This window comes from Solanum lycopersicum, chromosome 9 (genome assembly GCF_036512215.1).
Source record: "Solanum lycopersicum chromosome 9, SLM_r2.1".
Classification (NCBI taxonomy): domain Eukaryota; kingdom Viridiplantae; phylum Streptophyta; class Magnoliopsida; order Solanales; family Solanaceae; genus Solanum; species Solanum lycopersicum.
The window spans coordinates 69,625,028-69,645,018 of record NC_090808.1 but is presented as its reverse complement, the minus strand read 5'-3'; the positions used below and the strand labels follow the sequence as shown (position 1 = coordinate 69,645,018).

The 19,991-nt window shown below is 33.1% G+C and overlaps 4 protein-coding genes and 1 long non-coding RNA gene across 6 annotated transcripts; 2 read left to right on the top strand and 3 right to left on the bottom strand.

Moving 5' to 3' along the window:
- Positions 1-586: 586 nt before the first annotated feature.
- Positions 587-3,588, bottom strand: ABCG24 (ABC transporter G family member 24). Its single transcript, XM_004247990.3, has 4 exons — positions 3,013-3,588; positions 1,975-2,714; positions 1,319-1,785; positions 587-1,213 (listed from the first exon to the last, which is right to left on the bottom strand). Exons 1-4 carry the CDS (start codon positions 3,469-3,471, stop codon positions 690-692), a joined length of 2,190 nt encoding a protein of 729 aa, XP_004248038.1. The 5' UTR covers positions 3,472-3,588; the 3' UTR covers positions 587-689.
- A 1,617-nt stretch (positions 3,589-5,205) lies between these two features.
- Positions 5,206-6,743, top strand: LOC104649436 (late embryogenesis abundant protein M17-like). The gene is made up of 3 exons (XM_010328615.3): positions 5,206-5,361; positions 5,785-5,916; positions 6,215-6,743. The coding sequence occupies exons 1-3, from the start codon at positions 5,265-5,267 to the stop codon at positions 6,448-6,450; spliced, it is 465 nt and encodes a 154-aa protein (XP_010326917.1). The 5' UTR covers positions 5,206-5,264; the 3' UTR covers positions 6,451-6,743.
- A 1,511-nt stretch (positions 6,744-8,254) lies between these two features.
- On the top strand, positions 8,255-13,750 carry LOC101256810 (U11/U12 small nuclear ribonucleoprotein 35 kDa protein). Of its 2 annotated transcripts, none has more exons than XM_004247938.5 (8): positions 8,255-8,734; positions 8,818-8,915; positions 9,096-9,147; positions 9,345-9,415; positions 10,116-10,206; positions 10,290-10,365; positions 12,565-12,643; positions 12,970-13,750. In XM_004247938.5, exons 1-8 carry the CDS (start codon positions 8,569-8,571, stop codon positions 13,402-13,404), a joined length of 1,068 nt encoding a protein of 355 aa, XP_004247986.2. In that variant the 5' UTR covers positions 8,255-8,568; the 3' UTR covers positions 13,405-13,750. The 2 variants fall into 2 exon arrangements, with proteins under 2 accessions (XP_004247986.2, XP_025888604.2); XM_026032819.2 differs by having other exon boundaries at positions 8,419-8,734; positions 9,351-9,415.
- Positions 13,751-13,782: 32 nt separating this feature from the next.
- Positions 13,783-14,741, bottom strand: LOC101257113 (uncharacterized). The gene is made up of 2 exons (XR_743350.4): positions 14,540-14,741; positions 13,783-14,214 (listed from the first exon to the last, which is right to left on the bottom strand). It is a non-coding gene; the product is annotated as an uncharacterized lncRNA (long non-coding RNA).
- A 461-nt stretch (positions 14,742-15,202) lies between these two features.
- On the bottom strand, positions 15,203-17,300 carry LOC101257409 (amino acid transporter AVT1H). The gene is made up of 3 exons (XM_004247940.5): positions 16,966-17,300; positions 16,271-16,875; positions 15,203-15,996 (listed from the first exon to the last, which is right to left on the bottom strand). Exons 1-3 carry the CDS (start codon positions 17,138-17,140, stop codon positions 15,454-15,456), a joined length of 1,323 nt encoding a protein of 440 aa, XP_004247988.2. The 5' UTR covers positions 17,141-17,300; the 3' UTR covers positions 15,203-15,453.
- Positions 17,301-19,991: the final 2,691 nt, after the last annotated feature.

Here is a 19,991-nt window from a genome sequence, read left to right as displayed (position 1 = left end):
ACTTAGTTCTACAAGACTTATGCCTTAAGCGCTGGACTGTACGTCCTAAGCATGCTCAACGCTCGGGACTCGCCTATCAGATCTTACACAAATTATGTGTTAAAATCTTTTAATTTACATTGTTGGCCCTCTTAATTCTTGAATAAATGAATGATACACAACTTTTTAATCTATAAAGATAACAAGATTGAGAATAACCTAAACAACAAATGTAGTATCACATATTTACTATTTGATAACACTATGAAGGTAATTATATACTTGTTCACTTATCATTGGTCTTCAGGGTTTTGTCATATGTCTCAAATAATAATTATGATACTTTTTTTCTTTATTATAGAGTATCAATACTCATCGCAAATAAAAATCATAATATAATTTTTATATATTATTGGTTTTTCATAAAAAAAAATTATATGTAGAATCATTGAAAGAAATTTAATTAATGAGCCAAGTTGGCCTGAATTTGAACGGATCAAAACTAATTCATGGTTGATGAAATGGGCTAACTAATGAGTTCGAGTGGCCCGACAAAATGAATCTTTTGTAAAACTGTTTGACAAGAGATAATACATTGATACTATTCATCATACAATTGAAGTTTGTATGTTAGCAGAACAGATTTTTTTCCCGACTTTTTTGGATTGGCGCCATGATTCACTGCAAAGGATTTTTCCATACACATAATTTCATTTCCTCTGATTCTTTGAAAATAATCTAAGAGCAATATAAAAGAGAATCCTGTAAAAAACAGCCCATCCTAACATTATATATACTTTTTCCCACTTCTTGGTTGGATCAAGTGAAATATTAAGTGACTTCAAGATTCCAAAACCAGTAACATCTCTTCCAAGAGGGTCTTTTCCAAATGATTCATTTGTTTGATACTGATTCATCAAAAGTCCTTCATATGGATAAGTCATTGTTGAAACATAATTCATCCATTTCCAATAACTTGGCATGTCATTGCTGTTCAAAAAATAGCCACAGAACAAGAAAAAAAGTGCCGTGAAAGCAATCACAGCTGCATATCCTAGTATGTAGTTTGGTACCACTGAGCTCACAAATATAACGAATGAATTTGTGGAGAGTAGTGACATGAACAGAATTACCAAGAAATAGATGAATGGCCCTCTAAGTGAGAGTGCAAACCAAACAATCACTGCGTAAACTGCAGCCTGAAGAGCTAGGAATGGAAGGTAAGTAACTAGACCTGCCACAGTATGTACACAAGACTTATTAGGACGACGTTTACTAGTAGATTCATTCAAAAAGACTTACTGAAATGGAGTAATAAGTGCAAGAAAAGTAATCAGACCTGCAATTGTGTAAGAAGAGGCTCTATACTTATTGTGAGAGGTCTCGCGGATGAAGACAAATCGTTCTTGAATGAAAGCAGGAACAGCATCATTGGACGAAAAGAAAAAGAGGGTGCAAGTGAAGATAAAGAAACTGAGGCGATTTGTGATCCCTTGAAGGTTTTCTTTGGGATGCAGGAACATAGTGGCCATCATAATTCCCATGGCTGATAGTACTACAAGCCTAGAGAGGAAAAGTTCAGGGGTACGCATGATGTTTATAAAGTTTCGTCTCATCAATATCCATGTCTCTGAAAAGAAAGAATTCACAAACTTTGGCCCAAGATCATGGAAAGAATGATTAATGTCATGACCAAAATCATTCGGTGTCAAATAGTCATTTTCATTGACAGTGTAGTCACTACTATGCGGAGTTGGAGTACTTTGAACGATCTCTGTAGAGTAGGCATAGCATCCTGGAGAAGAACTGCACAGACATCCCAAATATTGTTCGTTAGATTTAACTTATATATACTGACAATATAATTTGTTTTACAATATCATAGCATTTCAACATGTTATGTCTTATTTTCAATGTTATTAGTGCCATTTTAGATTATCAGTGTATAAAAGTTTTGATTCTAATCTCTAATAGAAGTGAAGTGAATGTTTTTACCCCATAACACTTGGACTTCTATGATCATTACGCCTAGCTGGTGAAAAGCCTATAGATTGTAGGACACCACTACGGCTGGCACTCCAGGACTTAGATGTATTCCAAGGACTCCTAACACTGTGATCGAATCCTGTGTCATCTTGTGCATGGGTTTGCAAACGAAGACGTTTGCTTGACTTGTCACGACCTTGTGCCTCCACGACCTGATGTTTAGCACGGTGTGATGGACGGACAGGTGATGGAAGCACAGTGGAAACTGACATCTCGTGTGCTGCTGCACCGATTGGTGGAGGTTTCATACCAGTAAGTGCAAATGCAGCTACTGCTTCTACTCCAAGCTCAGATTGATCATATTGCTGAATTACATCAATCAGGTGTTCTATCGAGCTTTCGTTCTTTGGCACTTTTCGTCCCATCCTAACAAGATGATGAGACACATCATTCGGTGCTCCTTGGTACATGAGTTGTCCCCGAGCCAGGATAATTAGATGATCAAGAAGCAATTGAATACGGTGTGAAGGCTGATGAATTGTTAGAATCACAGTGCTTCCAGCTCGGGCTATATCGTGCACCTTCTCAATTACACTATGAGCACTAGTTGAATCAAGACCTGAAGTAGGCTCATCCAAGAACAACAATGAAGGTCCATGTATAATGTCCACTCCAATTGACACCCTACGACGTTCACCTCCAGATACTCCTCGAGTCCCTTCGTCACCTATGTAAGTGTTCCTAGTCGACTGCATTCAAATAAACGATCATAACTATACAACTGTTTAGACATAAGAAATTCCAAGTCCTCGAGAATGATGATCAAATTAAATAAATCTACACATTAAGATTTATCTATATTTGGTTCTCAAGAAACATGACGAATATACAGTTAAAACATTTCTATAACAACATTTACACTATAACAGTCAAGTTTTCTATGAAATCGATTTTATGTTATATGTTCTGAATAACAGCATTTTTCTATAGCAGCACACAAACGACGTTGCTTGTATAACATGAGGGAATGAGTTGTAGTCGACTTACAGACAATCCAAGTTTCTCAATGAGCCTCTCAACACGGTCCTGTTTTTCGGTCCTAGAGAGTGATCCTAATTTAAAATCAGCAGCAAACATGAATGTCTCATAAACAGTAAGCATTGGAAAAAGTCTATCATCTTGCATTATATAAGCTGAACTTCCTTTGATAAAACTTGGGCTCATATCCAGCCCACCCATTGACACTTTACCCCTAAGGCTTCCACTAGCAATTCTTCCAGCCAATCCATCTAAAAGTGTAGACTTTCCAGCACCACTTGGGCCCATAACTGCAGTAATGCAACCTTTTGGTGCATAACCTGTTATCTGGTGCAACAAGTCCACTTCTTGACTTAACCATTTCCCATTTTCATCTTTCATCTTCTTTGTCACTCTGTATGTTAGGCTCGAGAACTCGAGCCCCCCTGTGTAATTTATCGGCTTCCCTATGTCCACAACATGCCCCATTACGTTGTCAGTGCACAGAACTTAAGCCCGAATATGTGATTGGGGACTTATTGTATGTCTCCCAAGAAAATTGAATGATTTGCAAGGGAATTATAAGGAAAATGACTTGCCACATTTGATGGCTTAGTGAAAGGAGGGAATTACAAAGTTAAGTTAATTATATTAATTAGCATTGAGTAATCCGTTTTAAATTTGTTATGATCAATAGGGATAAACTATGTTTTGTTTGTTTCATCATTTATTTTGAACTTCTTCTTGTCTTAACTTTAGTCCTTTGCTAATATCATCCTTAATATTATTAAGTACCATTTTAACTTTTATATGTTTTGTTGGTTGTGATGCTTCTTTTCTTCCAAAGCTAGTCTACTTTGGTTTTCTCACTATTTAACTCTTGTATTTTAACAAAGATTTCACTTTACTTTTATATACAAAATCTCCTATGGTTCATAATTTCTTGGATAATGGATCCACCCCTCTCTCAAAAGAAACACAAGTCTAGTTTGTCTTCTAGACTAATTGCAATCTAGATGTTAGCAACTTGCATATATTATCGTCAGAACACTAAGCTCTATAGAAAGGATCAAATCACAAAGGTGTATTATATACAATCTTATTCTGTATTTATGTTAGAGACTGTTTTCACAGGTCATACTCACGACTTTCAAGTTATAAGTAACATGTCATAACTTTGTTAGTTACGTCAAAATTAATTATTATATAGTATAACATGTATTCTCATGTGTTATTGTAAATAAGTTTTATCAATTTTTGCCATAGAAATTGATGTTAATGATCTTCTACCATTTCATTTTATCCAAATCAATTTCTTGTAAAACATACTTGAATTTCATATGATTGAATTAATTTGATTGGTATGCGTTGTTGAATTCTGGTAACTGCCACGTCTCAATTTTGGACTGTAGCCTAATAGTATTCTACCGCAAAATTAAAAAGAGTATTTTGATATATTCGCATGTGTCTTTAATTTAAGATTATAAATTTTATTTTGTGTTAAGTTAAAATTGAATAAATAAATTAAAATGGAGGAGAAATTATTTTTGGACTGAAACATCTTTCCTTCAATTTCTGTTTTCTTTTTCCTTATCCTGAATTATTTTTATCATATAATGATTCACTTGAAGCATATCTTTGATTTTGTCAACCAAAATTTGATAATATGCAAACCTCATTAGTTGACTTATATAGTAAGATGAGATCAACTATAACTGAACTTTTTTTTTTGTCTTCTTTTTATGTGAGTTTCTTATATATTGACTTATTCTTTCAGCTATGTCATAATTAAATATTAATTATTTAAAGTTTATAATTTTTCCTTTTTATAATCGTGGCGTCTAAGTTAACATGAACACACCCCTAAACGATGAATTTCACTAAAGACTTGTCAATGCTTAACAAATAAAAAAAATTCACTCTATTTATTAGCTGTCACTAATTAATTTCATTTAACTGCCCCAGTTGTGATAGCCCTAAATCAAGTCATCAGACCAAATAGTTGCTATGCATGAACAAGGGTAAAATTTAATTAGCTTTGATAAGATTTTGAAATATTATTTTTTAGAAAGGATATACATAAAATAATCCTCAACAGCCAACAGCATTTGCATATGTGGGCATACAAGAGAAAATATTGAAAACATTTATTACAATATTTATAATTATATAATATATCCCTTACTACTATTATTATTATTCTTTTACTACTATAAAAAGAGGCTAACATTGCAAATGTTACTCACACAATAATTCCACATACTGTTTGTTTAAACCCAAAAATGAAGCTTAAGACTTATATTTTCCCTTTGCTTTTAGTTCTTCTCCTATCATATTATTACGTAAATGCTGCTGAAACATCACAAGATGAAAAAAATGGTAATAACTTTATATTTTCAACTACCATCGAGTCATTTTACGTGTTGTAATAAATTATAACCTATTGTATTACAAAGATACAAACTTCACATATTTTTAAAAACACTATTAATGTATATATACTATGTTCTTTAGTGATCTTTTATATCACTTAAACTCGTATCAAATTAAACTGATAATGGACATTTATTATGTGATAATTAACAATTTTTGTACTCACTATATATATATATATATATATGTATATAATATACCATGATTATGAATTGAAGTAGTAATCTTAATAATAGTCTTTTCATTCTATTAACATAATATCTAATAATAAGCTATTAATATTTTTTAATGTGATTATTTCATGTTCACATATAAATTAGTAGGATAATTAAAAAAAGGTTAATTACTCTTTAATCTAATTTGTTGCAGCTAATGAAGTGAAAGAAGCAAGCAACCAGTACAACGGCGGCGGACACGGAGGCCGAGGCGGTGGAGAACATTGTCATTATGGCTGCTGCGGCGGTTATAGCAAACGTGGTTGCCAGCAATGTTGCACCCCTCGTAATTAAATCAATCTTTTTAATTATCGAAATTTAAACATTGTCACATTATATAAATTAAAAGGGCGGAAAAGTAATATATTTCATGTAAACAAGTTTTTTTTTATGCAACTATTTAATTTGCTAATATTAGTTATTAGTCTATAATGATATATCTTCGATGAAATATTTTTCATTAGCTCTCTAGATAAAAAATATTTTTACGCTCAAATACACTTAACTAATTTATTCACAACAGAGTAAACTGTCTTTTCATAAATTCAAAATTCTGACTTGGACACTGTCACATATATTTGCAGAAGAAAGTGTTGTAGTGGCCGGTGATGGTGATGGTTATGGTTATGGATACGGGTGGGGAGGACGTGGCGGTTGGGGTGGACGTGGAGGTGGTGGTTGGGGAGGACGTGGCAGTGGCGGTCGACGCGGAGGTTGCCGATATGGATGTTGTAATCGTGGTAGATATGGAAATTGCTACGAATGTTGTTACTCAGCTGCAGAAGCAAAAGCCTATTATGAAAATGAAGTTCAACCATAAAAAGTTACTAATATAATTTATATATAATTAAGAGTATGTTGAAATGAAATGAAGAAAGCATCCACATGTATGTACGTACGTAGTCACGTTAATGTAATAAAGTATAATTATAAGAGAGTTTATGTGGGAATTAAATTAATAATACGGATGCTTATAATATAAAATACATATGGGTTTTTTTGTTTTGTTTCACTACTTTTGCCTTAATTAGGGTTAGATCCCTATAATGGCTTTGACAACTCAAGTTTGCATGTAAATTTGATGTTTTGAATAAAGTGAATTACTTTTGTTTACCTCTTAATTATCTACTACGTACACCTACAAATATCTCAAATTTATTTTATATTATAAAATCTTTTATTTTATTTTTTAAACTTTATGTCAAGTAATATAAAATAATGCTCTTTTTTTTTATCTAATATTATATTGAGATTTGACTTAATTACTCAATTTTTGTAGTTAGTTTTTGAAATATAATTTGGAAAATAAATAATTGTGCATTTATTGGATTTGTCATTGAATTATTATTCTGAAAGACGTTTGTGTTTGAGTAATGTGAGAAGATTAAAGCTTATCAGAAAATTTTACTCATCCAACAATATTAATACTCTTCAAAGGAATATATAGTGTAATTTTATAAATGAATATTAAAAAAAGATGGTATATATACAATTTTATTTCTATCCCTTAAAGGTAAAGAGACAAAGTTGTTACGGATAGGCCATTAAAGTATATAGTGAAATTAAAATGAGAAAATTATATATAATGACAAATTAATAAATTAAATTAATTGCTATAACTATCCTTTGATTTGATTGTGTCTCGTAGCAAACTGTTTGTCAATCATCTCTCTCCCTTAAACTCTCGCTCGTCACTCTCCTTTCTCGCTCGCTTCCTTTCGCTTTTATACAAACACAATTATATAAAATTCATTTTTATTTGTATAAAGCGAGAGTAAATTGTATAAATATAAATATATATATATATTTTGTTCCTCTCTCTCCCCTCTCTCGGATCTCGTTCGCTACTCTCCTTAATCTCGCTCGCCACCCTCACCTCTCTCGTTTATACAAACAGAAACGAAATGCATAAATTGTGTTTTTGTTTGTGTAAAACGAGAGAAAATTGTATACACGCATGCAAATACATATATTTTCGTCTTGTACATTTATAATTGCACAATAAATACTCCCCTGCCCAGTTTCTTTTGTCTTTCTCTCTTTCTCGTTTTATACAAATTCAAATTGTATATAATTTCTCTCTTTCTCGTTTTATACGATTCGGTTCAATCGTATATTCCCTGCCCAAGTTTCTTTTGTCTTTCTCATTTTATACAAATTTCAAATTGTATATAATCGTTCTATATACTTATAATTATACAATTCGTTTTATACACTTTGTTTTATACAATTTTCTATCCAAGTCTTTTTTTATTTCTCGTTTTATACACTTCGTTTTATACAATTCGCTTCAATTGTATATGTATAGCGAATTATACATTTATAGATTTGCTATGGGGTGAACTTGTACAAACTTTGCTATAATATACAAATATAAATTTTATGTTTGCTACGTGTGAAAGTTGTCCAAATAAAATCGGAAGAAGAGAGTCATAGCGACAAGCCAACAACCAAATACTAATGTGATTATTGAAGCAAAGGAAAAAAAGACATGTAACAGTAATCAAATTGGAAAATAAAATAATTAATAGGAGAATAATATTTATAATTACCATTTTCTTATTTTGAGAGGGTAACTATTATAGAAAAGTCGAATATAAGATGTAATTAGGGTCAGTTATTATTTGAGGAAGAAACGATAAAAATAATTACACAAGGATAACTAAGACCAAAAATCTAAATAAAACACATTAAATTTAGAAAGATATGTTTTAAGTGTATAATTCCCTTGATTCTTAGAAGTGTATCTGGTAATTTGGTCGATCAAAGTTGATATTAGTTATGCATACCTTAACATTTTTTACTTTGTTTTGAAGCAAGACTCTCATATCAAGAGAGCACTCAATTTCTCAAAATTAAGTTGAGATTATGTAAAAGAGGATAAATTCAGCAATTATTTGATATAATCCAAGTAGCCCCCAAAAGTAGAATTGATTGAATGGCTGGAGAAGAGGTGAAGGGAAAGAGGTGTGGTGCCAATCTGAATTCAGTATTCTATGCAGAATCATACCATCCAATTCAAGCTGGAAGCATCGATGGCACTGACATCCTTCCACATGATAACGCCATTTACAGAGCTCTTCTTGGCTCTAATGCCGGATTGTGTTAGTCATTTCATACCTTTACCCTTCTTTTTCTTCAACCCCTAATTCGTCTTCCCAATTTCACATCTTTTCCCATTTTTCAGATGACCCTTTTGGTGACCCAAAGGCTATTGGTGATCCTTATTCTACTCTCTTTGTTGGCCATTTGTCTCACTTGACCACTGAACACACTCTTCAAAAGGTAACCTTTTCTGGGTTTTTTTTTTTTTTCTTAACTTGAGAAGCTGTGAACTTTTTTTCCGTATTAGTTTGGATTTAAAGGTTGCATCTTTTCTTTTTTTTAAACTCTTGTGCTGTTCTTGGTTGGTTGCTTATTGTCTAATTGGTGTTGTTGCATATTTTGGGTTGTGTTTATTTGCAGGAAATGAACAAGTATGGAAAGGTGAAGAACTTAAGAATTGTTAGACACATTGGTAATGACTGTTTCTTCCAAAATTACTTGTTTATGTGGTGTTTCAGATTTTGTGTTGTGAGGTTTAGTATATATTGGAAATCATTGACAATTTGCTGGTATAGACACTTATTACAAAAAGAAAATATAATACTTTTTGAAGATTTGAGAGCATATGATAGGAGGTAAAATTCTCTCACATTTTGTTTGCTTTTGTAGTAACAGGTGCTTCACGCGGTTATGCATTTGTGGAATTTGAAACTGATAGAGAAATGCGTCGAGCATACACGGTAATATGTTCTCACTAAAATAGTGACACCTATTTCCTCATTTTGTCAATCTTTTTAGATGCTGGCCAATCTTTTCTGCATATCACAACCAGGAGATAGTGTGATGCTTGTACACTGTTTTAATGGCCAATCTTTTCTGCATATCACAACCAGGAGATAGTGTGATGCTTGTACACTGTTTTAATGGACTATACAGGGAAAATAAGTAGAGTAATTGTACTAGAGAAACCTATAGAGAAATTTTAAGTATCAAAACGAACACTAGCAGTACTAGCTGTTAGCTTAGTTATGTGAAATAGCAGCATTAAATGTTTATGGCGAACCCTTCTTTAGTGTGACATGTACAAGATTTTTAAGACCTAACAGCTCTGTGCTCCCTTCCGAATTGCCGAAATACCCAAAGGGATAGAAATGTGCTTGGCTACTGTATCTAATGTGGTTTGCTGGAGCTAGGCTACTTCCTGATCACGAGAAAAAAGTTGCTAGGATTGGGAACTGGTTATTGAAGACTATGATTTGTTATGTCTAACTAATTTGTGTGGATACGTTGATTTTACAGTTGTTTAAATACCAACTGTTTATATAAGAAAGACGAGTCACTGTCCTTGGAATACACAAACAATTGAATTAATCTACGTTCAATTTCCCGTTTACCAAACTCATTGCCTATCTTGTTCATTTTGTTATTCACATACTGCAGGATGCTCATCATAAGGTTATTGATGATTCTGAAATAATAGTGGATTACAACAGGCAAAGGTTAATGTCAGGCTGGATTCCAAGAAGATTAGGTTAGTTTCTTTAGTCTGATATCCTTCTTCTTGAAGTTTTAATTTGCTATTAAACCTATTATCAAGATTATTCTATTTGACAGGAGGTGGTCTTGGCGGAAAGAAGGAATCAGGGCAACTTCGTTTTGGAGGTCGTGAAAGACCATTTCGTGCTCCACTGTAAGTATTCTTACTTCATGTTAAGCTAAAAGAGAACTGGAGAATTGTCTCACATTCTTACACGCTCTAAAGTCGTCCTTGCATTTTTCATCCATTAGATTCTTTTTACTTGTGAAAGCTAAGCATGTTTATGAAGTATAAGGGTGTTAATTTAGTTTAATAAGCATTATGTGGAGAATGGTAGAGGGACAGGCCCATTATCCACTGAGTTTCGAGCTGTGCATCACTTGCCCTAGGGGATTTCTCAGTTGCTAAAGAAAATAAAATCTCTTTTACAAGCATTATGAGTTATTAGGTCAAGAATATGATTTCCGATAGAATCCCACTTGTCTTACCCAAGTCCTTGAAAAATTATTGGTAAGATTAAAACCTCTAATCTTGTTTCACATGGACTAACTTGCCTTTTGGGCTGTAGGAAGAATATCATACCTAATCATAAAGTTGGAGGATTGTGCCAAAAAGCTTTTATAAGGTCTTTGAGGAAGTTTAGTTTGTATCATAATAAAGACTTGGACTTCACTCTTTGCTACTTTGGGCTTACTGGTTAAGCTTATAACATTGCTCCAAGTGATTGAGTGGAAAGTCAGTGAAGGTCATTTACACCTTTGGTTGGCTTTGTTGAGCATAATTGCATGTCTTTCTTCCGTGGGCCTTGGATAATGAACTCAGGGAAGGGTATAAAGGGGATATCCTACATATAAAAAAACAATATGGGATAGCTCAGGAATCTTATCCCTCCAAACTTGGGTAGAAATGAGAAAGGCTTGAATAGATTTATGACTTTAGCCTGCTTCAGTGACAGTGTGCTGGTGACCTGTCACTGAAGAGAGTAATGAATTTATTCAGAAGGAAAAATATAACAAAAGATGGAAGAGAGTAATGAGTAGGCTTTTGCTCTTACCTCCATTACACTTGAGGATGAACAAAGGACTTTTTGGGGGGCTTATCCGGTGAGATTGTAATCCCAAATAAATAATAGCCCTTCTCAGGTAGTGTAATCTGGAAAATATTCCAGTTCAATATTTAAATGTTACCGAATGTAGGATAAATTTCTTATATCCTAATAAAATCCGCTATCGGGCTGCTGATACTTATGATTGGCTGTTGCTGGATACTGGATTAGATTAGGCAGAGGATAAATTTATCCCCCAGAGGTAGCTTTCTGTATGTCAAGCTGGATGAATACTCTGTTCTTATGCCAGATCAAACTAACATAGCTGGCCTTTCACTTCCATTTTTTGGAGGTCTGTGGGAAAAGGGGAAGGGGAAGAGGATTACAGTCTCAATGGGTAAGCTTGCAAAAAAATTTAACTGTTGCCCCTCATGTAAAAATAGGAGGAATGAAGTTGGGCATAATCCCTTCATCTTTATTCTGTTTTCCTCATCTTGCGCATCACTAGTAAACTCTTAGGGGCCGTTTGGTTGGAAACAAGTTATCCTAGGATTAATTATCTGGGGATAAGCAATCATGGGATAACTTATCCCACTATGTATATGGGATAGTATATCCCATCACTATGGTATAAATGGTGGTGGGTAAGTTATCCCAAACATGGCAACCAAACAAGACATACAATTTTTATATCATCACTATTTTCTTATCCCATCACTATTTATTTACATCCATCACGCCAAACGACCCCTTACTCTCACCGGTAACCCATCATCCTGTCAAAAGACTGCTATGGCTATGAGATGTTTGTTTCATTACTCAACTTGAGGTTGTCTTTCTGCACTTTGTAGATTCGTTGACAGAACCTTGATTGCTGTTGTAGTATAATTGCCCAGTTGATTATCAAAGTTCACTCTCGTTTATATTTCAAATAAGATCTTGCCAATATTACTAAAATATTCCAGCTTATTCTTTTGTATTTGCTTGTATGAGTTAACCAAACCCAGATATTAATCCCAATGTCTCTCAATTTGTTTTCTGCCATTCTTTTTTTTTTTTAAATTGATCTGCGGTTGAGTACTGGTATTCCGACTGTGACAATTATGTTGTGCCTCAACAGAAGGGAACACAGTTTTGTTGAGGAAAAATAAATTAAAAAAATGGAACATTCCGTAGGTCTGAATAGTGCTTAAAGCCTTAGCTTACTACAGGGCATTGTCTTGAAGACATTCTCCTATTGCACTATTTTCCATGCTACTATTTTGTATATGCATTTTTCGCTAACTTCAGGATACTTCTGGAAACAGACGGCCAATTCCGAGGGATGATTTAAAGAGGCTTGGTATACCACCTCCTCCTGAGGGAAGATACATGTCACGGTTTCAGGTAATCCAGTTCTTGGACATTTGGTTTTGGCCTTTTGGGAAGAACATAGGTGATCTCTTGAAAATCGTATTGTTCATGTTCGCTCTACACTTCTACAGTAACTGAAGCTTAGTTCTGTAGCTTATGATAGTTTCCTCTCCTCTAGTTTCGCTCTTACCATTATCCACGGCATTCAAGTTCTCTGACTACACAAGTGACTTTAATCCTCAGGAGAAAGTACTGTTTAAGTCAAAATGAGGAAGTGGAGTCCGGGTAATGATGGTATACAGGACGTAAATTAAATTTATCTGTTAGTGATTCTGATGACTTGAATTAACCCCATGTAGGCTCCATCACCACCCAGGCGAGCAAGAAGCTTGGAGGATGCTAGAGACTCTTCTCACAAGCATGATAAAAGAAGCAACCATTCTCATCGACAGGACAGGTCAGTAAGTCAAGAGCGCTCATCTGGAAGACAGGAGAGGTCCATGGACAAGGAAGATTTCTCTCATAGACAGAGAACACATGGAAGGAAACGGGGTGATCGAAGATCCCCCAGCCATGATTATTCATCAGATAGAAGTTCAATAGACAGAAGCAGACATTCTCGGAAGCGTCAAAAGAGTAGCAGAGACAGGCATGACATGAAATCTCCCAGTCTTGATCATTCATCTGATGAAACTTCAAAGTACAGAGAACAACGCCGTCAATCACACAATGCATGGTCTCATGGAGATGACAGATGGTCGCCAAGAACAGATGATCCATTTGCTGAGACTTAAATATCAGGAAGAACATCATAGACCACATACTAAGCACTCATATGGTGGTGATGGGCGATGGTCCCCTAGCTGAGATGTACCTTTTGATGAAGCTTCTATTCGAGAACATGAACCACTTTCATAGTAGTAAAACTCGTGGATGAGTGAGACTATATGAATATTTTTGTTAGATGGTTTCCCCTTGAGTTCTAGCTTAGATAGCTTAGACTGAAGATTTGTAGTTTTGCTAGAGTAATTTTATCAGGATGACTCCCCAATAGTATGTTAAAGCACTCTATTCCCCAGATTCTGGAAATGTTGTAAAACATAAACAATCTTGCTTCAAAAATGTTTTGTTTTGTTCGTATTATCTGTCTCTTTAAGATTTTTGCACACCCCTTAAAAGAAAAATACTATATAGCATTAAATTATCCTGAAGCATATCTCTTGTTTGAAGACAAGTAGTAGTAAACACAATGATGAAGCATATATACATCCAAGTAACTTATTCATCTGCTCATTTCTGAGTTGACTTAAAAGCTTTAAACATAAAGTACAAAAATCATAGTGTAAGAAAATTCAAGATGTAGCTGCACCAAGCAAGCGAAGAACAAGATGAAGAGTGGACTCTCTTTTGATGTCATAATCTTTCACAGTACCATTTTCCAGTTGCTTGCCACCAAATATTAACCTCTGATGTTCTGCTTTTATCCCTGTTTTTTCATAGATTTTGTCTTTCACACTATCAATGGTGTCAGAGGTTTCCACATCTAGTGTCATGGTCTGGCCTGTGAGTGATTTGACAAATATCTGCATCCTTTATATTTGTACCTAAATAAAAGAACAATGAAACACCTCACATTCAACATAATAATCAAGGATCCTCCGCTCTACCACTAAGCTAATAGCCATTCTCCTGGTAGGAATAGTTCAATGTAAGAAAAATTTGACCAATATACAAATATCCATTACAAAACCAAAACATTTGTTCTTACTCATCAAGATCCAAGTAGACTTACGAGCGATATTTGTTGCATAAATTTAAGATCAAACAATTTCATCGAACCAAGTATAATTACTATATGTGTTACAAGTTATAATGAAACATCAAGAATACTAATTTACATTGGAAGCTCAAAAAGAAAAGTGAGAGTACCTTCGATAAATCCAAAGAGGCGCAGAGACTAAATTAAAAGGCAAAGAACCAGAAAAATATAATGTGTATAAGATGCCTGTTGAGGTTTGTGTATAGACAAGATGACTTCTTATAATGGAAAGTTACACATTTGGTCCTAGTCAAAAATACTTATATTCACTAATTAAATATATTCTATTTTATATATATAAAAAATAAGTATATTTTATGTTAATCACATATTAATATATATATAAAAAAATATATACATTTTCGGACTGTTAAAGTCAGCCAATGACCAAGTCATGAATCTCATAATACAACACGGTTTGACGTGTACATATGCACAAAATTCTTTGTTTTTTAAAATAAAAAATATTCAGCTAAATTGCATTTGTATGACCAAGAAATTACATGGCTAATGCATATATATATATAACTTAATTAAATGTCAAACTTTGAGAATGGGTGTTTAATTTAGTCTATACGTGTCACATGAATTTTGAAGGTATTTAAATGATTATTTTATAAGTAGGATCGTAATCGTTTAACAAACACAACACACAGTAAAAATACGTCGGGATCATATTTAAATATGTATACTTAAAGTTAGAGGGTCAGTTAAAATCAAATTATGATGTGGATTATGTCAACTTAAGTCCAATCGAGAAACACAGTAGAAAGTTGTTACATTAAAAAGATTCTTAATACTATAATACCTTATTCAGTTATTCATTACATTCTTTTAAAAGCAACAATCCTTTGATTCCCCACCTTGATATATATATTATAATAAATACAATCACACACAAACTAGAGAAATTATAACGTGTCTTAATCGATCTTCTCCTATTCGAGACACTTTTATTCTCAAGGATATTAACTGATTTGCTAGAACAATATATTCGTGAGCAAGAGTGTATTTCACAGTTGTTCTAAGTCGAGTGATGAGCCCTCTTCAAACTTCTCGCCAACAACTTAGAAGAAGAAATAGTTCCAACAACTCCTAAAAGCCCACCAATAACGATGAGAACAACGTTAAGAATCAAACTCATCCTCGAAATTTCTCCCCAGAAAACCTTGATGTAAAAAGCACAAGGGAAAATAACACATATCCCAACACCAACTAATGAGCCAGTGAGACTAAGAACATGTTCAAAATATGGCACACTAAGGGCCAAAATCAAGATTACTAGTAACAAAATTGATCCAACAATTCCTCTTATGATCATCTTGACTTTAGATTTCATTGAAGATGGCAAATTTTCTTCTAACTCAATAGCAAATGGTGCAAATTCCAATGCATATTTTGTCATTGGTGTGAGTATTGTTGCCCATAATGCAATTTTTGTGATAATTTGGTCATGGGGCATACTTAGAGTTATTTGTGAACTCACTTGTGGACCAAAGAGTTTTGCTCCCATAAAACCTAAGGATACATATAGTGTTGTCACTAATGAAAAGCTCACAATTGATACCTTCAAACACAATAAAAATACAAATAATTAGTACAACAGAATTAATAGGCAGTAGTATATATATTCTAGCATGTTATATAACTTTTCTTTTAAGTAATAAATTATGATGCCACCCAAAAAGAGAAAATTATGATCGTGGTGGTGTGCAGGCTAAGTTTTCATACACCTCGACTAATTCCACGAAATACCTGGACAAATGGGAAGAGTATGATGCATGAAAAAGAAAAACCAACTAATTATTAGTTCAAAAAAAATAAAAACTACATACATATACCTTGGTGAAATTTGAAGGGTCTTTCATTGCTGTGTAGATATTAGGAAAAACAATATGTCCAGCATAGCTGAAAATATAAAGTCCAGATATTGAAGGAATATTTTGTAAATGAAGAAATGGTATTTGATGATCAGCTTTTATACCACCAAAAATAGCAGTACATGCCACAGTAACAAATATTAAAAGTGACATAAAAATTCCCCCACTTGAAAGAAAAGAAATAGAAGAAAAATCTCTTAACCAAAGGCTAGGAATAGCTATAAGAATAGCAATTGTTGTTAGTATTTGTGAAGTAGATAAGTGAAATAATAATTTTAAATTTGTGTTTAGGAACACAATGGACAAGTTGTCATGTAGAGAAATTGTGTAAGAAATAAGGGCCATGAAAATTTCCAAGTATATAAAACATGTGACTATGATTCTCCCTTTTGTCCCAAATGCTTGGTGTCCAATATCTTTATAGTCTTTTGATTTGGGATTTTTTTGTAGACATTTTCCAAGAAGATGGGAAGTATAAGCACACATTATTCCAAGTCCTACAAGAATTATTGAAGACATCCACCCTCCATTTTCTAAAGCATATGGAGTTGATAGTTGTCCAAGACCTACATATATAAATAAAACAAACAATTTTTTAGATTATTTTTTTGAGTAGTAAACTAAAAATCTTATGAGAGGAAACAACAACAACTGACCTATAAGCATTCCAATCATATTGATAACAGCATGGAGAAAAGAGGTGTTGGATTTCACATGTTGATCATCATAAGCCAAACTCTCCAAATCCTTGGAGTTTTCATTTGGCAAACAATAATTAGTTGAATCAAGGCACAATTGTTTTCCATTGGAATTGCAACTCTTGTCACACATCTTCTTAGAATGGTGAGTATTAATTATGCATGCATCCAAAGTTTTAACTCATACTTATAGATTTTAATTTTGTGTTAAGTTGTAGAAACCAACTCATTTGAACTCCTATTTGTTGAGAATCTACTTTAATTTTTAAATTGATTAATTAATATGCATGCATGTTGCTAAGAGAGAATCTAGCTAATATATGTATGTTACATATATATTCTTTATTCGCAAAGTGTATATATATATATATATATATATATATATATATATATATATATATATATATATATATATATATGTGTGTGTGTGTATATGTAGAGAGAGATATATGTTATTATGTACGTAAACTATTAAAAGCAGGGGCGAAGTTATCTTCCTAGAAGGGGGTCAACCCCTTCGATGAAAAATTATATTATTTATAATATATAATTAAATTAAGTTTATATGAAAATTCTAAATCCGCTCGTAAATAACGAAGAAACATGTTGATTTGATCCTCTCAAAGTGGATTCTATGACATAAATGATTCTCCCAAAAATGTGGGAAGATTCTTGTGGGTGGGTGGGCGGGCAGCTCACGGGTTTCACAAAATTCGACATTTATAATTTTGATATAAAGTGAGAATTTCTAGCAAAGAGGATCCGGATAACGAACTGTTGTTATCTTCGAGTTAGTTTTATTCTTGTGTGTGAATATTTAATTGTGATTAATAGTTACGTGTATAAGTGTTTGTATCAAATCATGAATTTCACCTGTTATGATTACGTGATTTAATGAAGTGAAATATAAATTTAAATTTAATACTAGGTACGGATATTAATTTCATGAAGATATACACTTATCGATCTGAATAAACACTAGGTAGGAATATTTTTTTAACCTTTAATTTGTGCATGTATTGGATTGTAGAAAAAAAAATTCCAATTGGAATTGCAAAAGCAGCTGATTCTGTGACATATGCAGCCTAACGTGACCTTATATTATATTCCCTTCTAGGAATTGGGATTAATCAAAGTTAACTAAAGCAAATTTCATCATCCCAACTAAATTCAATTAACCAAATATTATTTATTTATTAAAAACAGGTACTCACGATGTTAATTTCTTCTAATATTTTACGTAAAATCAATGTGTATGCACTCACACTTATAGATATTGTTATTAGAATTTTCATATGTTTCATTTTTCCTATATATATATGTTGGATGACTTAACCAAAATGATGCTCAAAGAATCATATCCAAATAGAATATATATTATATATACTTGAAAGCTCTCACCTTAATTAATATTTGCAATTGGTGGTCTTGTTTAAGAGCCCGCAATACACAAAGTGATTATTCATCTAAACACTTTGTATGCATTAATTTGCATATTGTTTTAATTTCCGTATGATTTATTCAGACAAGTGCAAGTTTTGCATTTGTTTTTGCCCTATTAACAGATTTTTACGGCTAAGAATGATAGTAAACAAAACCAAAGAAGATTTGACAAACATAAGTCAAAGGCTGGGAATAATAATCATATATCATATATAAAAGAGAACTCTAGGCCGGTCTACGTGGTACTATCAGAATTCGAGATTTTCTGTTGATTTATTTATTTATAAAATTAGTTTTCTCTTTTCATGAAAAGTTGCGACTTCAATGAAGAGATGAGACTTTTATGAAGACATTAAAACCGCTTACGTGGCGCCACCCTAAATCAGGATTTCCTTCTATTTACTTTTTTACCAAAACTAGTCTTCCCCTGTCATGAAAAGTTACGACTTTAATGAAGGTTGTGACTTTTATGAAAAGTCGCGACTTTAATAAAGAGTTGCGACTTTTATGAAAAGTTGCAACTTTTATGAAGAGTTGCGACTTTTATGAAAGATTGCGACCTTTCCAAATGGTTGCGACCTTTCTAAATCCTATTTTTTTTGCCACTAAAAGTATGTTTTAGGTGGCAATAGTGTCGCCGCTAAATCCTATACTTTTTTTAGTGGCAATACAAGTCGCCGCTAAATCCTATTCTTTTTCGCCACTAAAAGTATGTTTTTGTGGCAATACGAGTCGCCCCTAAATCCTATACTTTTCGCCACTAAAATTTTGTTTTAGTGGCAATACAAGTCGCCGTAAATCCTATACTTTTCGCCACTAAAAGTATGTTTCGTGTCAACACATGTCGCCGCTAAATCCTATAACTTTTGCCACTAAAAAGTATGTGGCAACACCAGTCGCCGCCAAATCCTATAATTTTCGCCACTAAAAGCATGTTTTAGTGGCAATCCCAGTTGCCGCTAATCTTGTAGTCATCGCCACTAAAAGTGTATTTTCGTGGCAGTAGAAGTCGCGGCTAAAACTTATAGTATTCGCCACTAAAAGTATGTTTTAGTCGTCGCCAAATTCTATACCTTTTGGCCACTATAAGTATGTTTTAGTGGCAGTAAAGTCGCCGCTAAAGCCTATAGTTACCGCCACTAAAAGTATGTTATAGTGGCAGTAGAAATCGCCGCTCAAGTCTATAATAGTCGCAACCAGAGGTCAGACGTAAGTAACATGCATAAGGCTTATGTATATTCAATTTTATAGTTTTATTATTAACAAAATAAGCAAAAGTAAACATTTCAATGATTTTACAGATCTATTTTTATAAATAACCTATAATATACAAAAATTATATTATGATTTTATTTGAGAAAAGTAGGAAAAAATATGACGAATTTTTAACCAAACTAAGTCATTATATAAAATAATTTATCAAAGTAATACATTTTTCTAAAATTTTACAAAACTAGTATAAACGTATTTCACGGTAACGTTTTAAAGTATATTTTATTTTTAAAAAACTTAACAGCATTAGGTTGATATACGTTATTGTA